A 17,103-nucleotide genomic window follows, 5' to 3' on the forward strand; every position below is an offset into this window, starting at 1 on the left:
GACAGTCCAACAACGAAATTTCACGATAAGGATGGCTACGATGTGCTACCCTATTACATGGTAAGCGTTGTGCCAGAAAAAGAGATGGTAGAACCTACGGAACAAGAAGAGTTTTACAACTCGGCTGAACATTTATAAGTAAATGATGATGCTGATAATGAGTGTTCAGACACCTCAAGTGAGCTTGGGAATGAAGCAAAAAATATCAAGTTTTATGATTTTGCTAATCAACACCCTAGACGCCAAGAACGCTATAGGAGGAAAAGAGCCGGAAGGCAAGCGAGAGAGAACCTGATGCCCAGGATAAAAGGTAAAACTCACTATTTGATGCTTGTAAAAGCAGAAGATTGTGTAAAAGATCAAATATCAGGAAAATTCTCAGAAAATGGAAAAGAACGAACGCGAGAAGAAATAAAATAGGTAAGAAAAACTAAAACCAAAATAAAATCACAAAAATCTGAAAAATAAAAAAAAGAACCAACAAAAGACCAAGAGTGGACCAAACTAGAGCGTAAAGAGAAATACCAAGAACTGAAAAGATCTTTGAGAGAGATATGGACTACTGAAGAAGATAGTGATGATAAAGGGGAGTCAGAGAAGGGCAACATGGACGTACCAGCACACTATCGGAAATTTACTATCCAAGATAGAAAAATCATCATGACGCCACCAATCAGGGAGAGGACCAGAATCTTACGATGGACCAGAAATTGCAAAGAGAATAGACCTCGCAGAATCAGGTGAAAAACCTCAACCGGTCTATATAGCTAATGATTTAGAACCTGAGGAGGAAGCACAACTAACACAACTTCTCACGAAGTATAAAGATGTGATCGCTTGGTCCTATAAAGACCTCAAAGGAGTTGATCCATTGATATGCCAACATACAATTCCTTTGAAATCGGATGCAAAACCTAGCAAACAACGTCCTTATCCATATAATGACACATTTGCCAAACGAATCAAAGAAAAGATTCATAAACTAATGGAAGCAGAGTTCATCTATGAAATTGAACATACAGATTGGGTGTCACCCATTGTGGTAGTTTCCAAGAAGAATGGAAAACTGCGGGTGTGTGTAAACCTCAAAAAGGTGAATGCAGCAACCATAAGGGATAATTATCCCTTGCCAATTACAGAACATGTCCTTGATTGAGTGGCCGGGAAACGGGCTTATTCCTTTCTAGATGGGTTTTCAGGATACAACCAACTGGCCATAGCAGGGGAGGATCAACACAAAACAGTGTTTGCCACAGAATGGGGGATTTATGCATATCGAGTTATGCCATTTGGCTTAACAAATGCACCATCCACTTTCCAGAGGTTAATGACTCAGGCTTTCAAGGAATACCTAAGAATATTCCTAGAAATTTACATGGATGACCTGTGTGTACACTCTCTTCTGCGAGAGGAACATATTGACCATTTGAAAAAGGTCTTTCAAAAGTGCAGAACATATTGAATCTGTCTGAACCCGGAAAAATGTGTATTTATGGTGAAGCAAGGACGAATCCTAGGACACATTGTCTCAAGAAACCGCATAACCACAGACCTAGACAAAGTCAAAGTCATAGTAGACCTACCCAGGCCTACTAATGCGAAACAAGTGCAATCCTTCATGGGGCACTGTGGATATTATCGAAGATTCATATACATGTATGCGGTTATCGCACAACCTCTGTATTGTTTGCTAGTCAATTTCGAATGGACCAAGGAGTGTGAAACCTCATTCCAAAGGCTGAAGGAAAACCTTATATCAACACCTGTACTAAAGGCACCAGATTGGGAAAAGATATTCCATGTGCACATAGATGCTTCATCATATGCCATTGGAAGTATTCTAGCTCCACCTGGAGATGGAACAATGGATTTTCCGGTCTGCTATGCGAGCTGACAGTTAAACAGTGCAGAAAATAACTACACAACCACCGAGAGGGAAGGGTTGGGAATGATTTATGCTGCAAAGAAATTTCGGCATTATTTGCTTGCAAACAAATTTGTGTTCTTCACGGATCATCAAGCTCTTTTATACCTAGTAAATAAACCTTGCAATACAGGGAGAATCGTACGCTGGTTTATTATATTGCTAGAATTCGACTTCACAGTGGTGGTCAAAAAGGGTAAAACCCATCTGTGAGCTGATCATCTTTCAAGAATACACAACGGGGAAGCTCCTCAAGGGGTAGATGATGACATACTAGATGCTTATCTTTTCAACATTGAAATGGTACCCAAATGGTCTCAGTAAATAGTTAGCATACTCTCCTTCGGAAGTGATTTTGATAATACAGGATGTAGATCCAAACAACAGACAATTCAACAAACAAAAAACATCCTATTGATAGCAGGACGGCTATATCATCTTGAATCTGACATAATCCTACGATTATGTATAAATCCGGAAGAATTCGAGTGCTACCTTGAAGAGGCACATGTCCAGGGTTGTGCAGAGACTGAAACAGTTACGGGTTTATTGTCCAACTATGTATGTGGATACACATTCTTATGTTACCAATTGTACAGTATGTAGTGCCAAACGACTAGTGGATCACGCAACTTTGTTTCGGGTGAACATAGCACTTGCATGGAGTCAATATATCATTGACTTCCTAACCACTAGAACGTTCTCTAAGAACATTACAAGAGCACGGGAGAAAGCTATAGAGCTGCAAGCTCGGGACTTTCAGTTAATTGTAAATCAACTCTATAAGCGGGGAAAGGACAATCAACTTAGAATCTGTGCAAGTGAAAGTGAATACCTGCAGATTCTAGAACATGCACATAGCGGAGTAAGTGGAGGCCATTTTTCGGGTGATCAGACAACAAAAATTATCTTAACCGCAGGCATTTGGTGGCCTACATTGCACATGGATGCCGAAGAGTTTGTAAAGCGTTGTGATGCATGTCAATGCACCAAGATACCAATAAAAAGAGATGAGATGCCATTACAACCAATGATGGGTGCAAGAGCATTTGCAAAATGGGGCATTGATTTTGTGGGACCTATATCACCCCCTGCATATCGCACCCATACCCAATATATCATTGTGGCTACGGACTATCTCACAAAATGGGTCAAAGCCAAAGCAACACAAAAAGATGATGCACGCACCACGACTCAATTTTTGTATGAGAATGTTTTTGTACGTTACGGGTTACCAATAGAAATTGTCAGTGACCGTGGAACACACTTCCTCAATGAAGTCATTGAATATCTACTAGAGGAATTCATGGTTATACATAGGAAATCAGCACCATACCATCCACAGGCCAATGGGCAAGCTGAGGCCACAAACAAAACACTATGCACGGTTCTCACTAAAATAGTGTCAGAATCAAGAACCGATTGGGATCAGCAGCTACACTCAACACTATGGGCATACAGGGTAGCTTACAAAACATCGATAGGAACAACACCATATAACATGGTGCATGTTTGGGCTAAATGCTATACTACCCATAGAGTTTTTAATCCCAACTCTACGAGTAGCAACAAGCTTGGAATGGACAGGGCATGAACTCTCTTCAAGAATTAATGATCTTGAAAAGCTAGACGAACTCTACTTACAAGCTGTCGCTTCAATCTATGCTAAAAAGAGAAGACAAAAGGAATTTTTTGACAAACATTTGCATACCAAAGAGTTCAAAACAGGTGATTACGTACTTGTTTATACCTTGAAGCAACATGCAAGAAACTTAAAAAGCGAGGGATGGGACCATTTGTGATTCATGATCTATCACAAAGTGGAGCTGTCAAGCTTGCTACCTTAGCAGGTGAAGAAATGCCAAACTGGATTAGTGGGTGTCGACTGAGGAAGTATCATCTACCACTCACAAAGGAGATGCTCCAACAAATTCACCAAGGAAAGCAAAGAATGAAGGAAAAACAGAGAGTACGAGAGGAAGCTCAAGCCGAAGCACAAGAACGCATGGCAAAAAGACGGCTTCTGCGACAACAACAACAGAGTAAACCACCATTGAGAATCAATGCTATTAGACTGATGAACTTGGAGGAGGAAATAGTAGAGCCAATAATTACAGTCAAAGTGGGCATCAATCAAGTTGAATCAACAGCCTTTCTTGATTCGGGTGCTCAAGCAAATTTTATCTCTTACGGATTATACCAATAGCTCAAGGTCACAGATCAACTTCATCCTACTCCCCAAGTGCTGGAAAGTAGCACATCACACTCATTGAAAACATTAGGATGGACTATATTGCATATACAGCTACATCATTATATTTACCCACACAAATTCTATGTGGTGACAGATGAAAGCACACAACAACCAATGATGCTAGGCCAACCTTGGCAAAAAGCATACAATGTCCAGATATACTGGAAAGCAGAGGCGGTCAAAATTCAGCACGAACATGAACAACAGGTGATAGCTTTTTCTCAGAAATACCATTATGATCAACTGCCAGCAACGCAATCAATTGCAACAAAGACAACGGAACAAATGCCATCAAAGAACAACATGAAACCTGAGACAAACAACCAGGTCAAAGCCAACCATGCTAATCACAGACAGCTGAACTCACTGGCTACAATGCAAAAATCTAGGCTACCAAAACAAGGAAAACAAGTATGGATGCGGAAGGATAGCAATGCCATGGCGGGAAAGAAACAATGTAACAACTGGATTCCAACAAGGCATACGATGCAACCCAAAACCAAGGTAACCAAATAGATATGGATCCCAAAGAAAATGCTTATCCATAACCCAAATGTCACTCACATTTGGATACCAAAGCAAAATTCAAAGGGAATACCTACGGTACAAGCAAAAATGGAAAGCAGACATCTGCAGGTCAACAAGGAGAACCGATATATGTGGATGCCGATGACAGACAAACCAGTGGAAAACAAGAAAGTGCCAAACCATCTACAAAAGTTGGCAGCACCAAACTACCAATGGAAAGCCAAGGCCATAAGGCCCATAGCTATCACATCCCAGCCAATTCTATCCTCAGAAACAGTTATGATTCCATCAAAACTGTCGGCAAACCACTTGCCTCTTGCAACAAAGAAAATTAAACAGAGAGCAGTAGAGTTACAGCTTCTACTTGCAAAGAAAGCAGGAAGCCTTGACTGCGAATGCCAATAAGCATCTTGCTTATTCCCTTCTGTTGCACAGCATCAATTTTTCCATGCATTGACCGAGTATGTATAGAATAGGCCCACATTAATCGGCTAGACATTAGCACAACTTTTTCAACCTATGCATGGCACATACTCCGAGGCGAGACCTTGTCGTCCGGGAGGATTCCGACTAGGAGGGGGGGAGGCATTCTCAATGCGGAACCAATAACAGAAACAACAAAAAAAGGGTAGGATTTTTTGATTATTTTTAGGGTTTGACGTTTGATTGCGAAATTTTCTGGAATAACCCAAGTATATATGCCCTTACAGAGCATGAAGCTACAGGTATATGGGACCAAACGCCAAATCAAGCACCTAGGTGTGTGTATATAAGTAGAAATAGCCATTTTTCAGGTAAAATATTGGTAAAACGGAGAAATCCGGCCATAAAAATTCCATGTGAGTGTATATAATGTGTTGTGGTGATGTTTGTGATATATTATGAATTTTGGAGATTTTCTGGGTTTGATTTGCTATTTTCCTTTTAATTTTGCTAATTTTCAGCAGAAAAACTTCAAAAATATAAAAAGTAGGTGAAAAACAGTCGTAATGAAAAACCAAAAATATGGGGATGACCAGTGACTAAAGAACAACCTATGGTACAGTGGGGGTGCAATTATGAGACTGGAGCGGAAGGCGTGTTTTGGCCAGGTTTTGACCGAAATGACAAATTTTTGGTAAATAGGGCAAATGGAGTCCAAATCAAGAAATTTCTGAGCCTAAACAGTATCTTGCAGAATGATAGGAGCACATGTCAAATTTCATGAAAAATAGTTCGGGGACCTCCATTATAAGAAATTTTCACCCCATTTTTAGCTCATTCTCACTATTGGCTTTGTGGAGAAAGCTTCTGCCACCTAGAGTGGATCGAACTTCCAGCAACTTCTACAATGCGCACGTCTACCCGACCAGCTCCAGACATGAGAGGTAGGCTCACCACCTTGAGCTTTTCGCGCATGTTTGTCATTATGTCGCGAAAACTAGCGTAGAGGTCACACACAAAGCGAGCGGTAGAGACCTGCAAGTAGAAACGGCGGCCTAACGGCTAACCCGAAAGCAACAAGACTTCATCGGCAGCTTACCCTAGTCTAGGAGACCAGTCCTGGATAGCCAAAGGCAGTGTGAAACCATCGGGAAAAACCCTAATTCCTAGAAATCCGCAAGAGGCCACCAAATGGGAAATCGGCGAAACGGCGACCAAATGCTACCAAAATTTATGGGTAGGAGCATCTTGACATGCTCGACAAGTCCATATGACCTGCATGACCAGAAAGTGACCCGAATTGGCACTAAACCTCATAAACAGCGTCAGACACACAAAGCGTCAAGATGCACTTGCGGACAAACCGCAAGTCCGTTTGCCACCAAACTTCATGAGCGGCTTTCCTAGACCATCAACAACCAAGTCCTATGGTGGTAGACCACCACAAATCATCAAAGGTATGTAAACGCAACCACTGGTGCTTCTAGAGCGACAAATTGCCAAATGGAGCTGCGGTGAAGCCAAAGTCAACAAAAACCATACGACAAGGATCCCCAAGGGATTGGGAAGCTATGGAGACCAAAATAGAGGAATTTCATCGCCAAAAAGCACTCCAAAAGTCAGAAAACGTCTTGGAGGCTCTGAAGTCCACACATGGAGTTATACTCTATCCATTTGACTTTTTTGTTGAAATTAGGCTCAAAAGGGACTTAGGGGGGCAAAGGGCAAGCACTGGGAGCACTAACACTGGAAAAATCATCAGGAGACATCCTACGCGTAGGATGTCTCAAGGGAACTTTTTGGCACAAAACCCAACAACTTTTGTCATGCACATGTTCTGAATGACATTTACAAGCCCTACACCAAGTTTCATCACATTTGGATCAGATTTGACATCATATGCATGGAAAAATGCAAAGTTAGGGCATAAAGGCACTAATGGGCCATTGACCTACCAAATCTTGTCCAAATCTCACGAAACTGGCACAACACATTCACATACACATCATCTAACTTTCTGTGCAGTCAGGGAGTAAAAATGAGGAATTAGACATCCTACGCATAGGATGTCTAATGGACCTTCCTGGCATGGAGGGGAAGTTTTGTCATTCCAGATTTAATTACCTCATCAGCAAGAGCCCATATGTCAAGTTTGAAGCCATTCTAATCACTCTTGACCCCCAACACCTTCAAGATACAATTTTTGAGCCCAAAAACACCTCACAGAGCCCTACAAGCATAAAATCTTATCCAAATTCAAATCCAAGAACATGGCCATGTTCCATAGGCCAAGGACAACCCACAGAACAAGTTTCATGCAAATATGATGAAATAGACATCCTACGTATAGGATGTCTTAAGCTTAAATTTAGCCTTATGTGCAAGAAATGACATCATAGGAACCAATACCATGATGCATTGAGCCCATATACCAAGTTTCAACCCATTTGGACATCAATTGCTACCCATGATGGACAATCTACTCAAATTGTGACCTAAAGCCTAAATCAGCCCAAAAATCCACTTTTTGACATCCAAATTCAAATCCAAGCTTATAACCATGTTCCATGAGCCTTACACTACCTACATGTCAAGTATGAACCAATTCTGAAGAAAAGGACATCCTACGCGTAGGATGTCTAGATGGAATTTTTTGGCCAGATTTGCACTGTGAGCACATGCACAGCTTCACAAGTTGCCTTTAAGCTATAATTTCAATTTTCAAGTCATTTGGATAAGTAAAACTCAGTTTAGCAGCTGACATGGAAAAAACGCTAACTTTGGATTGCTGAGTGCAACAGGATCTATGGTAGCCTCGAAGTCACCGGCCAAGAAGAAGAGAATGACAATCAAAGATTATCTGGAGGAGGTGGACCCTTTTGCTATTCTAAAGGGCACACTAAAGCCCACCATCACCTGGATATAGGAAGATCTGTTAGATTCAAACAACCTAAAGATCTACCAGGGGGTGTTCAAAGACAATGAAGGCAATGTGATAGAGTTGCTAATGCTGCCAAAAGAGCTCAATGAATTTGTCCGAAGCAAAATGGCCGGCTACTTGGAGAAAATTGACCTCCACAACTATTTCGAAGCAATACCAGCAGGGGTAAACGTCAAAAGAGTATGGGAGTTTGTAACAACCATCAAAGAGGATGGAGTGGCCAAGGTGACAGATTTTCACGGCAGACCCGATACAGAAATCATAATCACAGAGCGGGTTGTAGACCATGCACTAGATCTTTCCAATCAGGGAGACAGTGTGACAAAAAGAAGGGATGAAGTCAAGGTGTACAAAGAGAAAAAGGCCAATTACACCTTTGAAGACATCGCCAACCCAAAGGTGGCGATCATGAGTCAATTGTACAATCAGTACTTCCACATGTGCACGAAGAGGCCACAGAAGTACAGGATGCCGCCAGGTGCAATTTCCACAACGTTTACTTGGGCAATGACAAAAGGCACCCCAAAGATAATCAACTATGCGGCATACATACATGACATCTTAGTAAAAATGGGCAACAAAAAGCCAACCTACTTAGTTCCAGGAGAAATGATAACCAAGGTGATCTATGCAGCACTACACGCCAAGGGAAGGTGGCCTGACCCCCCATCTCAGAATGACTGGCTAAGGGTAAAGGAATACAAAGAAGACGAGCCACAATGAGCACCAAGGGTGGCTACAAGGTTGAAGAGACGGCTAGAGCCAATTGTAGAGGAGCAACCTGAGAAGAAGAAAGGGAAAAAGGAATCTTCTCAAGTGCCGGCCAAAGAGACAAGATCACAAAAAGCGGCTAGACTCGAGAGGCTGATGGAGAGTTTCCGAGCAGAAAGAGCTCTCAAGGTTGATTTAAACAAATTATGGAAGCCATCTCTCGAGTCTATGTCCGGATCATCCAGAAGAGTGCAGAGGGACTGCTTTGAAGACTATATCAAGAATTTTGAGATTCTTGATGCTGCAGCGGAAAACATTCCCCATGTCCCTTTCACCGAGGAAGAAGTGGAGCAGATAAGGCAGACATTGCTAGATGAATAAGAAAACCAAGAAAGGGAAAGAAAAACGAAAGCAGACAGAGACTTTAAGGGCAAACCTGCCGCTTTACCCGATAGCCCTAAACCCAGCCCCCAACCTTCACCACCACCATCGCCACATCCTAGCATCCCTCCACCAGAAGATAAGCAGGCTGAGGACAATCAAGAAGAACATCAGGCTGAGGAGCAGGAGCAAAGGCAAGAACCTGAGCCCGAAGAAGAGGCCAAGCCTGCATCTGAGCCAAAAGAACTAGAGGAGGCATATTATGCATTTTTGGACCTGCTAGCTGCAGGCTATACAAGGGAAGAAGCCGCCACAGTCGTATTCGACTTGGCGAGGACAGGGCATAAAGAACAGATGCCAGGCATTCGGTTAGTTGAGCTAAAGGAAATTGATACCGACACGGTAGACCTGCACCTGCCCTCGAATGATTGGAACGTGGTGATGACAATGCTAGCTGGAATAAGAGCACAATTTGTGGCATCAGACGAAGAATTGATAACTCTAAAGGCCACCGAAGAAAATACCAAGATGGAAAGGGATACTCTGCAGGCACAAAGCCAAGGACAAAAAGAGAGAGAAGCTGACCTCCAGGCCAGCTTGGCCAAGGCTCTACAAAACTGCCAAGCAAAGGAAGAAGCAAATGAGGCAGCATCAAAAAAAATTACAAGCAGCTGAAGAAGAGTGTCTACAACTCAGCAAGTCATTGCGAGATGCCGAAAAAGAACGGGATAATCTGACACTCTAGCTAGCAGAGGAAACTAAAGAAGTAGATGCCATGAGGAATGCCAAGGAAAAGGCGGAGATAGAACAAGAAGCAAGCATGGATGAAGTCCTTGAACTCAAGGACCAATTAAAATTCAAAGATCAAACCATCTAGAGGCTGAGAGCATCACCTTCTAGAGTTAGAGCTACGAGCTCGACTCAGATCATTTCCGAGAGTCACATATATGAAGAGCAAATGCAAGAACTCCAGAAGGAGCTGACTCTCGAGAAGAAGCAGAGGTTGATAATGGCTGAAGGTTCTATCGCAATGCAAACCAGAATGGAGGACAGCCAAAAAGCCCTACAAGAAGAATTGGAGAGCATAAAGATAAATCTTGAGGAGGCTGAAAAAGTAAACGATGAACTCAATGACCTCCTCGTGACTATGGGTGGAGAGCCGAAGCGGAAAAGCAGACACTCCTCAAGCAAATTGAGAAGTTGAAAGGTCGGAAACAAGCAAAAGCAGAAAGCTCAGGGCCAGCTTCCAATGAGGGCATCGACCTCGACAATGTGGCAGATCCTGTGGAGACACCCATGCCAGAGGAAATCATAGCAGGATCCTCTCAAGAGCCACGGGATCCAACACAAGAAGAGGAGGAAAAATTGCGTAAAGCAATAGAGGCAGAGCTCAGAGAAAGTACAAAGGAAGCCTTGGAATGGGAACAAAGGGTTTTCAAATCTATGACAATTCAGAAAATTGACGCCATCAATCTCAGGCGTGAATGGTTTCAAACCTCTCTCCCATATCCATTGTTGAAATATGAGGCAACAATAAACAGGCGAATCAGAGAAGAGCCAACAGTCCCTCTCTACAACGCAGACTACTCGAGGCCAGAAGGAGTAAAGCTAATAGTGGATTCTCAACCAAAGTGGAGGAAGGCTTGGCTTACCAAGTACCTGCAATACCTAATACACTTGGTAGAGGCACCTAAACACATCATAGACAACCTCAGCTTCTGTCCTCTACCCAGGGTTAGGACTTGGAAAGCACAAGAAATCTTACAAAGAAGCCAACCCACTTGGCTGAACTACCCAAAGCTACCGAGCGTGAAGGCAGGTGAGAGAATAAGTGTACAATACAAGGTGAAAACCCTAACGGGAGCCATAAAGTTGCTCACTGGCTCACCTGCAAAGATCTGCAAAACCATCCTAGCAGTGTTTGAGACCTTCAAGCCAGGCCAGGTGACTGACAGCATATTCTTCTTCCAGGGTACATACAGATGTGCTTATGATATGTCAGGTCAGCCTTCCAAGGAGGTGATACATGCGTTGTATCAAAGATTTATCTTTCTCCCATCCTATCACCTCTAGGCGTTTGAAGAGGCATTCTACACGGGGTTCTTCACCATGCATACGGATATCTTTGGCCCAACAATGCTAAATCTACATGCACGGTACGAATCACTGCTAAAGATGCGGGAGACCATAAGATGAAGCAAAGGATCAAGGCCATGTCGGGGACGACATGAACAAGGAGGGGGGGGATGTTAGAAGCTGGACACACCCCATGGAATCTAACTACTCGGCGGACTATTATTTTTGTAATTAGTCATTCATTGAGGAAAACCCGATTTTTTCACATTCTACATATTGGGACTTACAGAAGTTTCCAGATTGTATCCCAGTTTTGATAGTTAGATTGAGTAGATGGTTGATTTTGGAACTTTAGGGTTTGAGAAGTTGTAAGGTATATATACCACTTTTTGACCTTAATGAAAAGACCTTTTGTCATTTTAAACAAGTTTAAGTCTGTGAGTGAGCGTACTGTGTACGTGAGAGAGAGTGTGAGCCTTGTCTTGACGCTACGTGTGCTACGGTGGTCGGAATCGAGTGCGGAGAAGTGCAGCGTGTTGTCCCCGACTAGAGCTACGAGTCGATACCAACATTGCACGCGTAGGGTCCGGCTTTGCGAGCTCCTTCTACGAGCTTCATTGGTTGTTTGGGTGAGCATACATTGTCTGATTTCGCATTGCAGCATATCCACGTGTTCACATTGAGTAGAGCTACACATTGGGCACTTCAGATTTCGAAAACGAAAACCAGCAGATTTCGGCCAGACATCCTACGTGTTTCTACACCGGGTGTTTTGGGTCGTGATTTTGGTTCATAGACCTTAGGGAGAGCGGCCTATAGGTATTAGTAGGGTCTCCTTCAAGCTCTATGGTGTTTGGAAAGTGTTTGATGGGTGTTCCGCTCTAGCAAGCGTTGTAGGAAGTATCCTCTTTTGTACTTTTGAAGAGTGTGACTTAGACAATTGGTAGGGACCTCTGTAGGAATTAGTTAGGAGTTGGTCGAGTGTAGGTTGACACCTTATGCTTGCTTCCACGCGCCTGCGAGTCGAGCTTCGTCCTTAACTGACATTACTTGTTAGGTGAGTTCTCGCTGTGCGGACGTCTGTCGCGGCGTATCCGTCCAACAATTAAACATATGCTTGTCAGGTTTGTTAATTTTTCTAGCCCAAAATTCTCTTGTCCAGAGGATGAAGGCTTTTGCAGCTGAGAGTGGACTTTTTGAAATGGGGCTTCTAAACTTAGGCCAATCACCCAACCCTCACAAAATACTCATAAATGAGCACACACACTACATAGGACACGACCCTCTTTTGGGAGTTGGAGAATGGAACCAAGAAAAAAAACAACACATGCATACACCCCCTCAAGAAATACATTTTGAGAACCCCTTAGTATGCACGCTTTGGGCACTTGACACCACCAACAAGCAAGTAACATAAGTCAATGCACCAAAATCAAATACGCAATTCGTAAACTTATTTTCACCTTCTTCCATAATAGAAGCACATAAGATAACAAACTAGCACATTGTGTTGCATAGAGAGCTTATCTCCATCTATGCAATGCCATGACAAATACGATCTCCATAAGAGAGGTCCACAAGCATACAAAATAAAACAAAAGAGATCTCAATCAAGAATGTTCTTTAAACTAATTGAGTAAGTGTGGAAAAACAAACCAATGGAAAATTGAGAATAGAACACTTACTCGATTTCACGCAAGTTAAGGGGAGGAAAGACTCTGGAAAACCATCACGAGTTGCAAAGATTGATTTTTGGAGAGTATTCAATGATTATTAACTATCATAATGAGAGACACCATTTATTTACACATTATTGAGGTGCTACAACATTTATTGGATTGATGGAATAAGAGATGGTAGTATACAGGAGAAGGAATAGAGTGGCACTTTCTCCAAAGAGGAGGGCTAGGATAGAGGGATATTTGGGTGTTTATCTACTATTTGTCAAGACCAAGATGGATTTAGGATAGGTTTGTGTGTGTTCTTAGTCTCTCCAAGAGGGGCTATTTATAGGTGTGCAAGAGTGGGATTATGTTACACTTAATTAAGGTAAGTGATTAGCCCTAATTAAGTGTCTTTTGACCTCTTATTGAATATTGGAGATAAAAGGAATTATCTACTCATGAAAAATAGCATTGTAGACAGTGAAGGCTTCATAAGAGTGCATAATGTATGTGGACCCTACCGTGATGGCCTACATGTGGCTCCTTCAAGGTGTTGAGCTTTGGCGCGGAAGCGGATAGCTTCTCGTATAGACATAGCTAGGGAGATGAGGGAGCAGGTGAGAGAGGAGAGGAGAAGAAGACGTACTATACAAATGTAAAGAGAGTTAGATTAGATATTCTTGTGCCTTATAAATGCATTTACAAGCATAGGTTCACACTTTGTCCGCCCAAGTTGGGCTGACCCCAACAACAATCGCCTCCTTCAGCCAAACTTGGCATAGTCTTCATGATAGCGCCCCCTTCAAACTAGATTCTCCCTCTCATGACACACAGAGTTTTAGGTTTACTCTCAACCACAAGTTTTTGGTATACTCGTAAACCGTGAGTTTTAGGTTTTCTCACAACCAAGGGTTTTAGGTGTAGCCATAACCTGATGCTACTAAGAGAGCCTCCCCTTTCTTGTAGGTGGAGGTAGGCATAGCAGCCAAAACACAGAGTTTTTGGTTTACTCCCAAACCCTAGAGTTTTTGGGTAACTCTAGCTAACCTTGGGTTTAGGTTTTCCCAATAACCTCATGAGAGCTGCATTTACAAAACAGGGCTTGTCACAAGGAAGGTATTATCGCCGACACATGCACAGCAGTGTCTAATCCCGTTAGTAAAGAATCTCAATGATATACGTCTTGACAAAAAATATCATCATACTCACGAAGACGGATGTAGGGTTCAATGCCACGGGTTCAATTGACATATACATCAATATGGTTCAAAATACATCGCTTCATCATTTGTTCTTCATCATTGTGGTCGTTAAAGACAGCATGCACATTGCACACGTTGCTTTGTGTGAACAACCTCTTAAATAAAAGGCCATTTTGATGAAAAATAATAGTAATTTGTGATAATGCTTGAGAAAGAGAATTCGCTGGCAAAGCAACTGCCGTGAGAATTTGTCAATGCCTTCATCAGCATTCATGTGTGTGTGCGTCATCGCTACCGTCTGCAGCTCGTAGCCTCTAGGCTCCATCTCCTTGCCTGAGGTGGGCCACCTACGAGCTCAGTTCCCTTGGAGCTTATGTGACTTCCGGCCTGCCCGTGACTCTCATGAGCATGGTGACCCATTCGGGCCACCACTCGCCCCTCTGCAGTGCTCTCAAAGCCCTCGCTCATCACGTGCTGCTGCTGCCCCTCTCTATCACCGGATCCGGGCCTGAGCCTCATGCTTCCAATTTTCCTTCTCTAGTTTCGTATGCTCAGCCCCCGGGCTATTGCCCTCGTCTCAAGGCTGGCTATGCCCCTTCGAGGCTTCCCTTCTCACGGGCCTTTGGCCTGTCGAGCTCCCTACTGAGGCTATATTATCGAGGGGGAAGACAAGAGAGCACCACAAGCGAGCACTGCTGCAACAGCCTTCTCGCTGGCAACATTCAGCGGGCAATAGCTAAATCCATGAATGAGATCTCCTGGAAGCTCGGAGCCGTGCATGCTGATGATGGCTCCCAAGAAGTCCCTTCACTCTAGTAGTATCTGGTATGACACAGACCAACCCCACTTCTTTGGAAACCCGCCTTTATACCTCAACTCATGAATACCTACAAGACCTTTCCCCGAAGCTCTGATACCAGCTGTTGAGCTTTGGTGCGGAAGCGGATAGCTTCTCGTATAGACATAGCTAGGGAGATGAGGGAGCAGGTGAGAGAGGAGAGGAGAAGAAGACTTATTGTACAAATGTAAAGAGAGTTAGATTAGATTTTGTTGTGCCTTATAAAGACATTTACAACATAGGTTCACACTTTGTCCGCCCAAGTTCGGCTGACCCCAACACAAGGCGACTCAGCTTGTGTGTCTTGGCCTTGGAAGCATCTTTTGATTGATCCCATCACATGCATGTGCCCTTGAGGCTCATTTATTTTCTAAAATATGGGTAACAACAAGAGTTTTCTTGTCCTCTTGATTTACATGATGATAGTCCCCTTTTGTTGTAATTGTGATGATTTTAAATTGTTTTAACCATAACTTTTGACTTGTAGCTCAGAATGATGTGATTAAAAAAACAATTTGACCTTCACAACAATTTGACCTTCACGGAGTGCTTGATCCTAATTTTTACTATTCTACATGCCCAAGAATAAATTTTTTTGGGTTGTAAGGTCTAAAAGATGCTAGAGCACCTTTTGCATCCAAGTCTTCTTGTATGGGTCCTTGCTTGTATGCATTCAAGGAGAAGCATGCATTTTCAAAAAGGTATCATGCTTAAAGAAAGAGAGGAGGTCCCAAACTCACTTGATTTTGAAAAGAATATACAATTTGGGTTTTTCTTTTCGAGAAAAAATAAAGTATGTGGAGAGAGATTTTAAGAGATGTTGGGCCATGTAGGTCTAAGACCTGGGGATTCCACTATGTAAAAATAGTGTATAGCACGTACGAACAAGAGGTATTTAAGTAATCCCTTACCTGTATATTTTCAAGTATTATATGCACCCCTTATGTGTGCATTTTTTGTAAAAAAAACTAGCCCTTATATATGTACAAAAATTTCACTATCTCAATTAAAAACCCCTTTATGTAAGTACATTTTTTTATAAATGTACCAAACTATAAATCCCTTATTTTGTTTAAACGTTGGTGCAGCCACATTTGGTCAGCCCAAGGAGAGCAGCCCAAGGAGAGCTCAAGAGCTGGTACATGGATATTTGCAAACAAGTGGCGAAGTGCTTCGATGGCTATTTGATGCGAGGTACAACTAGCATGGTTGAGATATGTGTGCCAAATGAGACATTTAATGGGTCGGATATGGTTAAGAAGCTTTGCCAGGTCAAGATGCTTGAAGATGCCAAGGGATGGTGGATTTCGTGTTCAAATGATACCACAAGATATGCATAATGCTTGCTCATGTTTGACGAGTCCAAATCTCTTCGGTTGCTCCCATACTAGGGAATCATACTTCTTCAACTAAAGATTATGATGAAGCCTTGGAAGAATGCTTTGAGGTCAATGAGTGGAGCCGTGCGGATGTGGGAAGGCGGCCCAAGTCGCAAAGTGAACGTTTTCTAAAAAAAATCTTGCCATGCTAAAAAAAACGAGGGCGAGCTGCATTGGGAAGGAGAGGGGCCGGCATCTGTGAGAGTTCGGACTGCCGTTGCAAGGAGGAACTAGTTTGCCTTGATTGATGCACTATGGAAATGGTGTGAATTAAAGAAAATGAACACTATTGTACCTTTCACCTTATATCGTCTCTTATTTTGGAGGTTTCGTAGCATCTTCTCAAAGCTTTTACCAAAAGCTCCACGACCTCGCAAGACAAATGAAATTTGGCATTAACAAATGTGTGGAGGAGAAAATTTGCAAATAGTAAATTTTAAAGATGAAAGAAAATGCATTTCATGCACTGGGATGCTTGTGCCCATAAAAAAAAAAAGAAAACCATACATACGTATGGTGTGGAGTTGGCACCGTTCTCCACATTTATAATAATACCATAGGGAATGTGCCCTTCCACCGCCACTTTTATCCCCTCTAGTGTTGAAGGGGGACTTATGCTTCTCCTCAAGTGTTTGACGGACTCTCTTATGGTAAAAATACCGCATTTGCACCAAGAAAAATTCATTACCGATAACATGTACCATCCTAGGTTGCCATGCCGTGGTGTAATCCCCATGTGTCTCTTTGTCAGACATCGCATAAGTTCTCCAGTCCTTGTCACC

The 17,103-nt window shown here is 42.6% G+C and overlaps 1 protein-coding gene across 1 annotated transcript; it reads left to right on the forward strand.

The window, feature by feature from the left end:
* The first annotated feature begins 13,544 nt into the window (after nt 1-13,544).
* Nucleotides 13,545-15,160, forward strand: LOC147463148 (uncharacterized). Its single transcript, XM_086528121.1, has one exon. The coding sequence runs from the start codon at nt 14,507-14,509 to the stop codon at nt 14,918-14,920; it is 414 nt and encodes a 137-aa protein (XP_086384247.1). The 5' UTR covers nt 13,545-14,506; the 3' UTR covers nt 14,921-15,160.
* The last annotated feature ends 1,943 nt before the right edge of the window (nt 15,161-17,103 follow it).

This window comes from Adiantum capillus-veneris, chromosome 2, assembly GCF_014529385.1.
Source record: "Adiantum capillus-veneris isolate H3 chromosome 2, ASM1452938v2, whole genome shotgun sequence".
NCBI classification, from domain to species: domain Eukaryota; kingdom Viridiplantae; phylum Streptophyta; class Polypodiopsida; order Polypodiales; family Pteridaceae; genus Adiantum; species Adiantum capillus-veneris.

Excerpts from the sequence above, each read along its gene's own strand:
- LOC147463148 (XM_086528121.1), top strand. The coding sequence starts at position 14,507 with ATGAGCATGGTGACCCATTCGGGCCACCACTCGCCCCTCTGCAGTGCT.